The 13,429-nt window shown below is 34.7% G+C and overlaps 1 protein-coding gene across 1 annotated transcript; it reads right to left on the reverse strand.

The window, feature by feature from the left end:
* Positions 1 to 968: 968 nt before the first annotated feature.
* LOC133180326 (mucin-like protein) lies at positions 969 to 9,522 on the reverse strand. Its single transcript, XM_061314872.1, has 6 exons — positions 9,426 to 9,522; positions 9,092 to 9,262; positions 7,437 to 7,613; positions 6,476 to 6,652; positions 6,171 to 6,268; positions 969 to 1,118 (listed from the first exon to the last, which is right to left on the reverse strand). The coding sequence occupies exons 1-6, from the start codon at positions 9,520 to 9,522 to the stop codon at positions 969 to 971; spliced, it is 870 nt and encodes a 289-aa protein (XP_061170856.1).
* Positions 9,523 to 13,429: the final 3,907 nt, after the last annotated feature.

Raw genomic sequence — 13,429 nt, forward strand, 5'->3', positions numbered from 1 at the left:
TCCAAATCAAAGAATGACAATATGATTTTTTTTAAGTTAAAGAATCCTTCCTTTTGAGTAGACTAGTTTTACATATTAACCAATTTTCTCGCATTACATTTAGTAGGGAACACAAGAGAGTAATGCAAAGCCAATCTTCAGAAGTTTTCAATATCTCAACTTCAACAAAAAAAGTGTAGATCTTGATTGAATTCTGAAAGAAAAGTAAATACCCAGGACAGATTGCGAATAAAACAAAAGCATAACGTCTTCAAAATCGTTTTCTTTCATGTGGAATTTTAACAGATAAGATGTTTGTTCGACGTTAAAAAGTTTTTTTCCCCAACCATTATCATTGTTAACAGTATAGGATATAGACCAAAGAAATAATTAAAGATATTACGACACAAGCTTGATTGACAATACACATACGTACGGTATGCTTCTTTTAATATATGATCCATGTAGTATACATATAGCTTTAATTTATGTTATAAGGGTTGATGTGATTATAGAAGAAAGTATGTTTAAGCCGAATTTTTCTTTTAATATTATTTATACATACATAAAGAAATCATTTACCACATGGTGAAGCAGTGCATGGAATCTGCTTGGTTGAGGGACCTGAACATTGTTTTCCTCCGTGAGAAGGCGCGGGGTTATCACACTTTCTGATGTATTCCTCTGTTCCATTTCCACATGTAACACTACAGAGTTTCCATGGTGACCAGGACCCCCAATGTCCTTCAACAGCTGCATGGTTATAAGAATATATGTGAATTTACATTATTTAAAGGTCTCAACTAATCAACTATCTTCCATTAAAACATTCTGTGAAAATTACAAACAATGGGAGTTTGCAACAGTTGTAGTGAAACTTGTTATCATAAATATCCCTCCAACAATCAACAGGCTGCTATCAAAATTTAAAAATTATGTAATAAAGTAAAATGGTTCTGAATATTTACCGCACTGTGTAAAGCAGGGCATCATTTCCTGGTCAGCTCCAGTACAGGGATTTCCGCCATTTTGGGGGGCTGGGTTATCACACAGCCGGGTCCTTGTACGGTACCCTGATATACCACACGGCTGACTGCATCTTCCCCAAGTGCTCCAATCTCCCCAGTAACCATCAACAGCTGTCAGAATAGATTCTTTATAACATGGTTAGAAATCCATTTTCAGTGAAACATCTGTAGCATTTTTAGCTGTTTGTACTTCTGAGATATGTGATTCAATGTTTTCATTTATAAATTGAATAAATTTAGATAGAAATGCCTTAAGTAATTTAAGAGTTATAATTTAATTTCAATTCAAAGTATCGTGCTAATAGTCATTTACTAGCTCTCACGTTGACAATTTCTGTGAGATGGCTACAATAAGTATACACGTAAGCATTCTAAAATGAATATTGTCTTTCTTTCTTTCTTATTGCCATTTTTTTTTATTAGTAAATCACTATAAATATAAATGTCATTAAGTACACCAAACAAGATGTATAGAGTTACACATGTACCATCTCATACACAACGATTTAAAGAACGTTTTTGAGTGTCAACTGTGTTCATAGGGATCACTATAGAAAAATCAAAGTTTTCAAAGTAATCACTATAATGTCATAGTGATCCACAAAGTAAATCAGTCATCACTATTGTAAATCAAAGTGACAAAATTGTCTTATAGTTAACTAAAGTTTTCATAGTTTCAAAGTTGCCCGTGTGGCGCAGAGGTTAGGAAGTATACTCCAGGATCGCGGCGCAAGGAGTTGAACCTTACTTCACGGTTTCGAATCGACTGTGCGACGTAGAGACCGGTCTTTCGGATAAGACCGTATAAACTGAGGTCCCGTGTCGCAGGAAGTGCTGGCACCAAAAAAAAAGGCCGCAAGTGCCGAGTACAGGTCTAAATTCCTCCATTGGCAAGTTGTTGCGTCTCAATATGAGTGAAAAATTCTCAAAAGGGATGTTAAACAGCAAACGAACAAAAAATCAAAGTTATCACTATAAATGACAGTATACTACTACGGTCAACTATAGTTTACTATACATTTTTTTTTTTGGGGGGGGGGGGGCTCCCAATAGTCCTGGCAGTATAAACAATATGTTCTAGTGATACACGCAATTTGTGGCCCTGTTATTTAGTTACAGATTTCTCACTTATCATACATGTACATGGTTTCTGTATGACAAAATAATGTAGTTTTTTATTTTGCTAATAAATCCTATATCCTTTTACCTTGTTTTGAGGACGAAACCAGGAATCGTGGTTGTTTCTGAAGTCTTGCAAAACAATGCGCGACTGAAACGTAGAAAAAAAATTCAATACATGTATTTATGTCATTAAGGGTACTATACATGCGCTAAACTGATCTTAGACCCCCCCCCCCCCCCGAAAACGCGGATCCGTGTTAAGAAGTTGGTATGAAAATTCATACATGTAGGTATGAAGCTTTAGAAGTCAGCAACTCTTCCCCCCCCCCCGACATAGGTTTTTCAGGTTTGGGAAAGGAGTTTACGTTTCTGGGGTGGATTTTTTATGGACTGGGGTTGAAACACTCCCCCCCCCCCCTCCCCGAAAAAAATTCTGGATCCGCGCCTGCTATGTACAGCTTTCATGCTGTCTGGGTACAAATTCAAACAATTTTAAGAGCAATGCAATATCAAAAGAACGTTATATAAAATAATTAATTGTCAAAAAAAGGACAAACAAGAGACAATAAAAAGCTACAAATCTGTATCGACCTCTTAAAATTTATTAATTCCATTATTTATATACTAGATTAAATATTTCAGTTTGTCTTTACTTACCTAATAATGTCAAAAAGAAGTGTCTTACTGCAAAAGTCAAAATTAATAACTGTTTTACTAGAATGGGAAATACATGTATATCTATCTAGTAATTTCTACCTTAATTTGTGTTGCCATTATTATAAGGTTTATAAGACGGTTCAATTGCAAACAATCTGTATATATTATATATCTACATGTACTATTTACCAACATATATTGATATAACTTAAGATTACCTTTCTTGATTTTGTTATAGAAAGTAAAATCTACATTGAGCTAAGTTCAGTGAAAAAATATATTTTTTCCTATCTACAGTAGTCATTATACATGTTTGATAACCGAGAGACGTAAAAATTCAAATTGTTACACTTACTTCTCTTCATTATAGCTGGACAGTTCAGTTAAGGTCAAATAAAGGTGAGGCCAGAGAGGGGCGTTTAATGTCTTATCTTAATGTATATCATTTATTGCTGTAATGAGGACATGTACACTTTTCTATATTAAAATGTTCAAATGTCTCTGTCCGAGATAAAATTAAAAATAAGGAAAATAATAAGGCTATAAAACCATTTGTCATTACTTGAAAGAAGAGAACTGCCTTCAAGCTTTGTTTCTTTATCAGGAGGTATGTCTTTAAAGTTAAAACAATTCTTAGATGATAACTTTATTTTGACGAGAATATCTTTGAAGTACGCTTAGATACATGCATGCATTTTGCAAGATTGAAACTGAATAATTGATAGGAAATAGCGAAATAATTCAGAGCTTTCAAAAGAAGAAATCAGTACACTTTATTTAAGAATTTTTTGGTTCCCCGCTTTTACTTAAAGAGAGGATATTAATTTGGGTCTTTCTGTCCGTCCGTCTGTCTGTCATCTTGTCTTTTGTAACACGTCCGTTACCAGACGCTATCTCAAGAAGCCTTTGAGGTGTTGCAATGAAATTTGTTATCAAATTTCCCTATGGCCCATAAAAGACCCCTATTGATTTTCAGGTCAAATGGCCAGTCATAAATTCATACATTCTGTTTGTGCGTAAAACTATCGTTTCCTGGCGAAATCTATAAGGCTTTTGCAATGAAATTTTCTATCACAACTCCTCATGGCCTCAAAAGGACCCCTTTTATATTACAAAGATCATAAATTCAAACATTCTGTTTTTTTTTGCAACTCTTTCGTTTCCGGACGATATCTTAAAAGCATTTGGCTCTTGCTATGGAATTATACATCACTACTCCTTATGCCTTTTTTTAATTTTTAAATCAAGAAGGTCAAAGGTCAAGGAAGAAATTCATACATTACAAAAAAAAAGCACTTTCCTTATGATTTTAATTTTCTTTAAGCTTAATTTAATACCTAAGGCCTAAATGAGACACCTATTGATTCTTAGGTCAAAAGGTAAAGGTGAGAAATTCATATATTCTGTGTAACACTTATTTATGCCCCCGCCATAAAATGGTCTCGGCATATAGTGTTACCCTGCTCCGTCATTCAGTCATCATTCACTTTCCGTTCATTGTCTCTGCAACAGTTGCACACATTCAACTCAAATTTGATATATGGATACGTCTTGGGAATACGCGGGTCAAGTTAGAATTTTGTCATGGTCCAATGATTTTTGACAGAGTTATCCCTCTTGAACTTCGGAAAAAATGAGAAATTATCAGTTTCAGCTCTCTAACTTTTGTACGGATGTATGTATAAGGTTGAAATTGCATATTCAGGTATTTTATCAGAAAAAAAAAACAAATCAAGTTTGAATTTGGTCATGGTCCGATGATTTTGGAGAGAGTTATCCCTCTTGAACTTATAGAAAAAAAGATTTTTTAAGTTTCCGCTCTCAAACTTTTGTAGGGATGTATGTATAAGGTTGAAATTACATGTGCATTTGTTTTACCAGGGAATATAGGTCAAATTTGAATTTGGTCGTAGTCCGATGATTTTTGACAGTTATCCCTCTTGAACTTAGAGAAAAAATTTTAAAAAAATTAGTTTCTGCTCTCTACCTTTTGTAGGAAAGTATTCAAAAGGCTGAAATTGCATATGCAGGTATTTTACTAGAAAATACGGGTAAAGTTCGAATAGAATTTTAAAACTAAATATTGCATTTGAAATTATTGCTGCATGCGGAGGCATTCGCGGCGATAACGACGCATCTAGATTCCTATCAATATCTTAAACACCTTTGAAATTTTTCAATGAAATTATTTTGGTTATCACAACTCCGCATGAGCTTAACAAAAACTTTTATTGATTTTGAGGTGAAAAGGTCAAGATAAGAAATTTACATTGTATATATATTTTCCAGATGATAATTTTTGTTTTTCTTTAAGCTCTTGCAATGGAACTAAAGATCATGAATTTCTTAATTTAAAAAAAAAAAGTTTCCTATTGACTTTAAGGCCAAAAGCTGAAAGGCACAGGTTGACCTTTTTTTCTATTTCCATTGGCATAATTTTTTAAATTCTTCAACCCTCTTCTTTTTTCCCTTAAGCCTGGGAAACAAGTTCTCTGAACTAACTTTTTTATTAGCAGTGTTTGCACAACTTTGCACACTGAGTATATCCAACGACGTCTCTGCAATGTCCTGTCATTGCCACTGCGACGCAGGCATCATGACCCATTTTGTTGTGACCTTGAACAAAAGAAAAACAAATGAAATATCGTAGCCAGAATGCTTCCAGAAGTTAATTAACTACGCAGCAATGTTAAGGCGTACTACGAACAAATCAACAGAAAATAAACGTGCACGAAACATACCATTTAAAACTGATTTTTTTCTGAAAAGCTATTAAATTTTCACATGACTTTAATTTGATTGAAATAAGATTGCTTATTCCACTCTGTTTTGAATTCGGTTGGTCACGTTATTTAACAGTCACGTGATAAATACATATGTGTAGTGTATGTAGGTCATAAACAAATTTCAATATCGAAAGGGCATACCCTAGTTAAAATTAAAAAAGATATGTTATAAAATCTTTTTATATAACTTGTAGTTTATGGAAAGTGCTGCTGCTTTAAATAGAAATCGCATTTTATTAGTTTAAATTTCAAGTTATTTGGCTCTGGTCGAATATGTGTGAGCTTTACTAAGTGTTGTATGTATTTATTAAGTAATGCTCTCGATTTCAGGAAAGCAGTTAAGGAATGTTTCCGTTATGTAACCGTAAAACCGTCAAGATCTATTAAGTGTATGCCCTTGCGAAAAGGCGATTGAATGAGGCACCTCGATGTAAAACATGCCAACCCTGTACACAAAATAATCTAATACATTCTCCCGATAATTATTATATGATGGCACTAAACAAATGATTCACTTTAGTATTATTGGTCTATGTAATATCTGTAAATAATATTCTGTAAAATAATTAAATGTATTTTCACTGTGAAAAAAAATTACATGATCCGCCTCTAACTGCACATAAACTGCGTCAAATTTTACCATGAGGACGTCATGTCGACAAGTGACTGGATTATGTCTTGCTGTGTGGGATTTAACTAGCGACAAAAATGAATGTAGCGGTAAGTTTAATGTAGTGCGTTACTCTTATGCACATTATTTCATTTTCTGATATTGTGAGGAATTGCTATTTTTGTGTATGTCACAGTAAGCATTTCCCGTATAAATTAGGCCCCGCCCCTTTTATGCAGCCCCCAACAGTCCTGCGTAACAAGCAACTTCTTCGTCCAAATATTGATACTCACAATGGTGACATGAACCTCCATTGCAGTGCCGAGATTCCCTGTGATCGCCTTGACACGTGTGGCCGCCATTACTTGGAGGCGGATTGGTACAGCTGCGACTCCTGTGCTGGACACCGTCATGGCACGTTACTGAACACTGACCCCAAGCAGACCAGTCGCTCCAATGTCCATTTTGAGCTAAATGTAAACATATTCCTTTCATATGAGTATTTGTATTAATACAAATGAGTGTGTACCATTTTTAGCAGATAAATGAAGAATCATGTTCACATGCTGTTTATGTAAAACATCAGAAGATTGACAATCTTATGAAAAACAAATCACTTTGTTCTCCAGTCTTTTGATACCACAGACATCTGAAGCGTGGATAACATTATCCATTTATTGACTGCATTCGAGGGCAACATGGGTTTTGTCGGACCCAAGAACCAAACTGCTTGATTGAGGCCGTTAGGCTGAAGGCAAACAGTTTGGTTCGAGGGGTCGACAAAACACATTTTACCAGCTGAGAACACAGTAAATAAATGTTTTGTTATACCTTTTATTTATTTATTTCTGTTAAACATGTATCTTTTGCTGGCTTCCATCCCAAGGAATGTAAATAAGATTTTGCTGATCCCGCCCACAGTGTGACGTTAGCGGTCCAGTATCTCACTCTGCGGTCAAATATCGATTTTTTTTATGACCGCTCAGTAAAACATTAGAAATGTTAGATATTTTTTAGTATAGATTTATATAGAAACTGATTTTTAAAAATGTAACACTATCTATTGACAACAATACAGGAGACTTTGACTCACGTTGTTTCGCTCCATCTGATTGGTGACAGAGGGGAATTTTTCTTCTAGTACAAGATTATTTACTTCCCAAATATCATTACATTTTTGTCCAATATACAACATCTATGAATGTTTCCTGCATAGTGTGATATACTGATGTTTATTCTCATATGTGTACGTACGTGGGTGACATTGTTGTTCGTGACAATTTCGGGTCTCTTTTTTATTTCCCGAGCAGCCCTGGCCACCGTGTTGTGGGGAGGGATTATTACAACTACGATGTCGATGTCGTACGCCATCGCCGCACGTTACAGAACAAGTGTCCCAAGAAGACCAACCTCCCCAACCTCCATCAATTGCTGAAAGAATGAAAACAGGACTTCCCTAGAAATTTCAGTTGTATACAAGCGGAAAATAAACCCTATTGAAATTTTTGACTAAGTACTTCAATGCATATTCAGTTGATAGTTTTAAGGTCCGATTTCTTTATATCATCAAATTAGGGATCGATTCATTGAATGTATGTTGTTTTACGTCTCATTTGAGAATTTTTCACTCATATAGAGACGTCACCATATAATTTAAACCTATACTCGGCACTTAGGGTGATTGAGCAGTGAGGGATCTTTATCGTGCCAACGTGACACGGGGCCTCGGTTTTTAAGGTGTCATCCGAAGGACCCGCAACTTTCACTTCAAAGTGCCGAGCGCATGGCAAAGAACAGTTGCTACCTATTTTTATCGACTTAGGTCAGTCACGGCCGAGATTCGAACTCACGCCCTACCGATCACGGAGCGAGCGCTCTACCGACCGAGCTCGCTTGAACTTTTTCAATTTATTGAGGTTCTTGTGAGGATAAAGAAGCAAATGAAGATGACATGAATTTAACGTTCTTTTTTTCTGTTAGTCATTATATTTTAACGTCAGTGATAAGTCCCTGATAAGACTCTAGCAGTAAAGTTTGTACAATATACAAGAAATAAAATTAGCAAGTGGACATCAAAACTAAGTAGCAATCTATTTTTAGTCAATATGTCACAAAAAACCTTGGTCATAACGTTCGAAAGAGAGAAGAAAGGGGTTTCATTTTTCAGCTGTGACAATACATTTCTCAATATACAATAATTTTCTTTTACGTCTTGACCCTGACGTTTGACCTCCTTTTAAAAAAATGTATCTTTTGAATGAGAAAAAAATATGGCGTTCATATTTGAAATGTGCATTATCTGTGATAAGAACTTTTCAAATATTCTGTTATTTTTAACCCATTGACATTGAAGTCTAAAATTAAAGATGGGACTTTCTTGTTTGACATATGCACTATATGTGACAAGACCTTCTCAGATGTACTTAGATTTTTGAACACGCGACCTCAAGTTGATCTTGAAGTTTGACTTTTCTAAAAATTAAGCATTGATGATAACTTTTGAATGAGAGTGGCATTTATTTTTAATATGTGGATTACCTGTTACAAGAGTTGATTTACATTTTTGTGCTAAAACATAAAAAAAAACACAAGAGGCCTAAGGGCCATAACGGTCACCTGAGTATAATTCAACAATTTAGAGGATCCATAGAGTAAAATAAACTGATAGTTGAAGCTACTTTTATCTTCCTTTATAAGTACAACCAGTAAAGCTACGGTCTCATGACAGACTTCTGGTTATTTTATGATATAATTATGTCATTTAAACTATGCCTGCATGTGTAGTACAAGAAAATGATTTTAAAATGTAAACACTGAACTTCTTATATTAATATCAAATCTAAGTCCATGCGCAGTTACATCAACAAATTATTGTTGTTATTGAAGTAACCTCGCTCAAGATATACTACCACAAGGTGAAGCACTGCATGGAACTAATTTTGTAGAGTGTCCTACACAGTGTCTCCCTCCATGATTAGGCGCGGGACTGTCACATGACCTGTGATATACCTCGGTTCCATTGCCGCAGGTTACGCTACAAAGTTTCCATCCACTCCAGGAGCCCCATTGTCCATGTACAGCTGTATTAATGGAAACAAAAAAGAAAAAAATCTGAGAATCACACTGCGATGTTTGTTTTCAAAATCAGGTTCTTTTTGTTGTCAGACGAGACATAGGTGACACATATACTTAATTTAAAAGAAAAATAAGGAAACTTTACATTATAGATTTACTCAAATTTACCACAATGTTTAAAACAGGGTTTCATTTCGGCGTCAGCTCCAGAGCAAGGGTTGCCACCGTTTTTAGGAGCAGGATTATCACAAAGGCGGGTCCGCATCCTGTAACCTGGCACTCCACAAGGTGTACTACAGCTGCCCCATTTACTCCAGTCTCCCCAGAAGCCATCTATTGCTAAAAAAATAGCGCGGAATACAAAAAAGAAACGGTGACATAGGGTCACGCTGAGGGATGTCAAAGAAAGACACAATCCTATATTAATGTTTAAAATAAAATATAGCTTACACAAGAGGTATCATGAAGAAATCCATATATACACTGAAGTAATATGACCAAAAAACATCTAGTCTCTCCTTGCTATTGAAAATTATTTCCGAAAACAAATTAAAAAAACGATTGCAGTTGCCTAGTGATTAGGCGTTTGCCTCGCGATCAGGAGGCAAGGGTTTGATTCCGTCAAACATAGGGCGTTTAATATGGAAAGTGACTGTTCCTTAGCCAGAGCGCCTGGCATTAGAAGTGAAAGTCACGTGCGTTTCGTTTGAAACCTAAAAACTGAGGTTCACTGTCACGATAGGTTTTGGCACTTTAACATTCCTTTATTGCTTCAGCCGTAAGCGCCAGGCGAAGGTGAAAAATCTCTAAGAGGGAAATATTCTCGAATGGGACGTTTAACAACATATATAAATCATAATTGGAAAATGTTACAATGAGAACTTATTGAATTATTAGAGTCACGAAGTAAGGAGTTGATCCTTACGTCGCGGGTTCGTATCCCACTGTGGGACGTGGAGACCGGTCCTTCGGATGAGACCGTATAAACCGAGGTCCCTTGTCGCAGTAGGTGCTTGCACGAAAAAGATCCCTCACTGCTCAATGGCCGTAAGTGCCGAGTGTAGGACAAAATTTGCAGCTCTTCACCGGCAAGTGGTGGCGTCTCCATATGCGTGAAAAATTCTCGAGAGGGACGTTAAACATCATACAAACAAACGAACAAACTTATTGAATTATTTTTGATAAGTGTGAGGAGCAGACTGAAACTGTATTAACTTGTGTGAATTATGACGATAACGAACAGCAATCAATTTCAAAAGTTCATATTTGAACAATACAAATTGGGACCAAACACGGACCTCTAGAAACATCAGAGGTTAGATCAAGCGCCATAAAGGAGTAAGCATCCCTGTTTTAGTACTTGAGAATCGGTAAAAACAGTTTGAGATACCGCTTCACAACAACAAAAGACTGGTTTCTTTTATTGCCAAAACCTTCTGCTTAAAAGTTGATATTTACGGTAAACACTATTTGAGATGTCCTGTCACGACAGATAAAAAGATGTAATTACAGACAAAGCGAAGTGACCTCTTACTTTTGATACTTGCCCTCTCTTGTTCAGTTTCTCAAAATATAATAGACTGAAAAAGGCCATACAATTAATTTTCATGGAAATAAAAAAGATTTTACCCCTCGTCTCTATAGATCTGCACTTGTACTTGTCTGTATGAACCCCTATCCCACCCCGATTTGTTCTGCTTATTTATAATTTTAAAAAAGTTTTTACACCACTTCTAACACAGTGTATTTGGGGCCATATTTTTGAATAATTTATTGATTGATGTACCATATATATATATATACACAAGAAAATTTCAAACAATTTTGGAATTATAAAACATTGAATATTACAAAAAATCTTAATATGAATTGATTCTCCCAAAATGTACCTTGCTGTACTAAAGACGTAGATGTAGGCTGTGGATTAATTACAGCAAAGCAGTTGGTTACTGAAATACATGAAAAATCCACAATGTTACAAACGTCAAAAATGTAGGTTATAAATATGGTTTCCCTAGATTGTTCAGAACATATATTCTCTCTTTAAATTCTTAAAATGTAATTAATTCAATAATTTAAATAAACTCTTGTGATAGACTTGACAAAGCATGATTCAGATTCTATAATATTTTCTTTACCATATTTAAATTTTGTCTGCTTAAAGCATGGTACATCTTCACATTATGGTCTCTTTTATTTGGTGTCAGATGAAAGAGAACATACATTTTATCCCATTTTGTTTCTTTGAAAAAAAAAAAAAGAAACTTACGTAAAAATGTCAGACACGGAAGCAGACCTCTTGCTGCAAAACCGAAACGAAAAAACAAATTATTCTGTTCACTGATCGTAGCCTTGTCGAAAATAACGTATATAATCAATGGGTTCAAATTACTACAGTCTACTGAAGAATTATACCATATGAAATGATCACTGTCTAAAACACATGATAGTTCAATCACAAGCGTACTGTGTAAACACCGGGTTCAAACACATGTATCACAGAACTGCTTTAGACCTAAACTGCACAAAATAACCACGATTATCACCAAAAATCTACATGTACTTTTGAAGAAGTAATATCTACTTAATTTTCCTCTCAGTAAAAAAATAGATAAAGACCATGTTACACATATGACATTAAAATCGTTCAAAAATTATTATACTTTTTTCAATAAATAATGAAAAACTGACCTTCTAACTGCATTTTCAGCAGAAAATGTCAAACCTGCATCAAAAGGGGCCACTAAGACCGTTCTCGTTACTGACTTACTGCCATATATATTCGTTGTATCTTATCTTATGGACATGTATTTAACATTGATTTCTGTGATATTTTACAAATCCAAATAATTATTACGGGACATACATTAGAGGATACCAGCCTGTGGATATGTACACAAATAAAGCTTAATGCTTATCATAAACAATTTTTTTTTTTTGTATTTGGTTTTGGTTTATTTTGATTTCCCGAAATTTAGGCGTATCTTTGACAAGAAAGAGGTCCATGGGCTTCGACTTTCACCTGAATTGAATATCATCAATTTCTCGGTACTATAACCCTATAAATCCCTCCTTGGGTACAGTATAACTAGTACAATATCTGAATTTTTTATGCGGTAGCATGTCGAAAAAAATGTTGAAAAGCAAAACATTTATTGTGATAGAAGGCGCAAAAGGAGAAACAAGTTTTAAACTTTGAAAATTTAGAAATTCACGACGAAGCATCTGTAGACAATGACGAGTCAGAAGACATTGACTATAAAAGCCCACCTAATGTAGATTCTGTAGAAGATTTGGTAAATGAAAATGACCAAAACGCATTCGTAGAAAACCGAAATGGATAAATGATTATGACACTTAAAGAGGCTGGGGGGTTGTGGCCATTTTTAGACTATATTGATCTCCTTTAGAAGAAGAGCTCCATATGAACATATAGAAAATGATCAAATTTTAAAACTAAAATTTTTGAAATTTTTCTTTGCCAAATGATAGTTGACAGCTTAAGATATCATATCTAAAAAATTAAGTTAAATCTGGTGGTTAATTTGTGGTTAATTTGTTAACCCCCCAGCCTCCTTAAAATTTATTAGGCTAGGAAAATGGAGCTACGGTTGATTTTGTGTGTTGAGTATACAGATATACAATAGAACCCACATTCATTGAACTCTTTTTATTTGAAAAATCAGTTTGAAATGAATTTAGTTTCCCCTAAAAACTGGTACAGTTTCTTTGTTAAAAATACTCGTTTATATTGAAATCGGTTAAATTGAAAAACTTTGTTAATTTGAGTGATTTTGAGGTCCGCTGAACACAAAGTATGTTGTTTTGATAACGGTTATATTGAAGTCGACGATTACGATACGTGGATACTAGGCTGTGTATTGAGCAAAAAATGTCGATACAATATTTTATAAAGCGATATATTGGATTCTTTAACAAGTCTATCAAAAAAGTCATGTAAATCATTTCATGCATAGATTTGATAAAAACTGATTGTTTTATAACCCATTTCTAAGTTCTTGTCTCACTTTCACTACAAAATACACTTCAATTTCAAACTTATTAACAACTGTACAACCAACATGTTAAAATATAGTTGTCCATGTATTTTGTAATACTTATTTATTATGTGCTATCTCTTTCATGTTTGTTATTATTGATCAGTTTTAATT

This window comes from Saccostrea echinata, unplaced genomic scaffold (genome assembly GCF_033153115.1).
Source record: "Saccostrea echinata isolate AGI-Se365-2 ecotype Australia unplaced genomic scaffold, CSIRO_AGI_Sech_v1 ptg000006l, whole genome shotgun sequence".
Classification (NCBI taxonomy): Eukaryota; Metazoa; Mollusca; class Bivalvia; order Ostreida; family Ostreidae; genus Saccostrea; species Saccostrea echinata.

What these genes read in the sequence shown, in the direction of transcription:
- LOC133180326 (XM_061314872.1), bottom strand. Translation starts at nt 9,522, where the DNA reads ATGCGGACCCGCCTTTGTGATAATCCTGCTCCTAAAAACGGTGGCAAC. An exon ending in ACCCTGTTTTAAACATTGTG is followed by an intron (nt 9,263 to 9,425) that starts GTAAATTTGAGT and finishes CCATTAATACAG; the next exon opens with CTGTACATGGACAATGGGGC. An exon ending in TGGAGGTTCATGTCACCATT is followed by an intron (nt 6,269 to 6,475) that starts GTGAGTATCAAT and finishes TTTTGTCGCTAG; the next exon opens with TTAAATCCCACACAGCAAGA.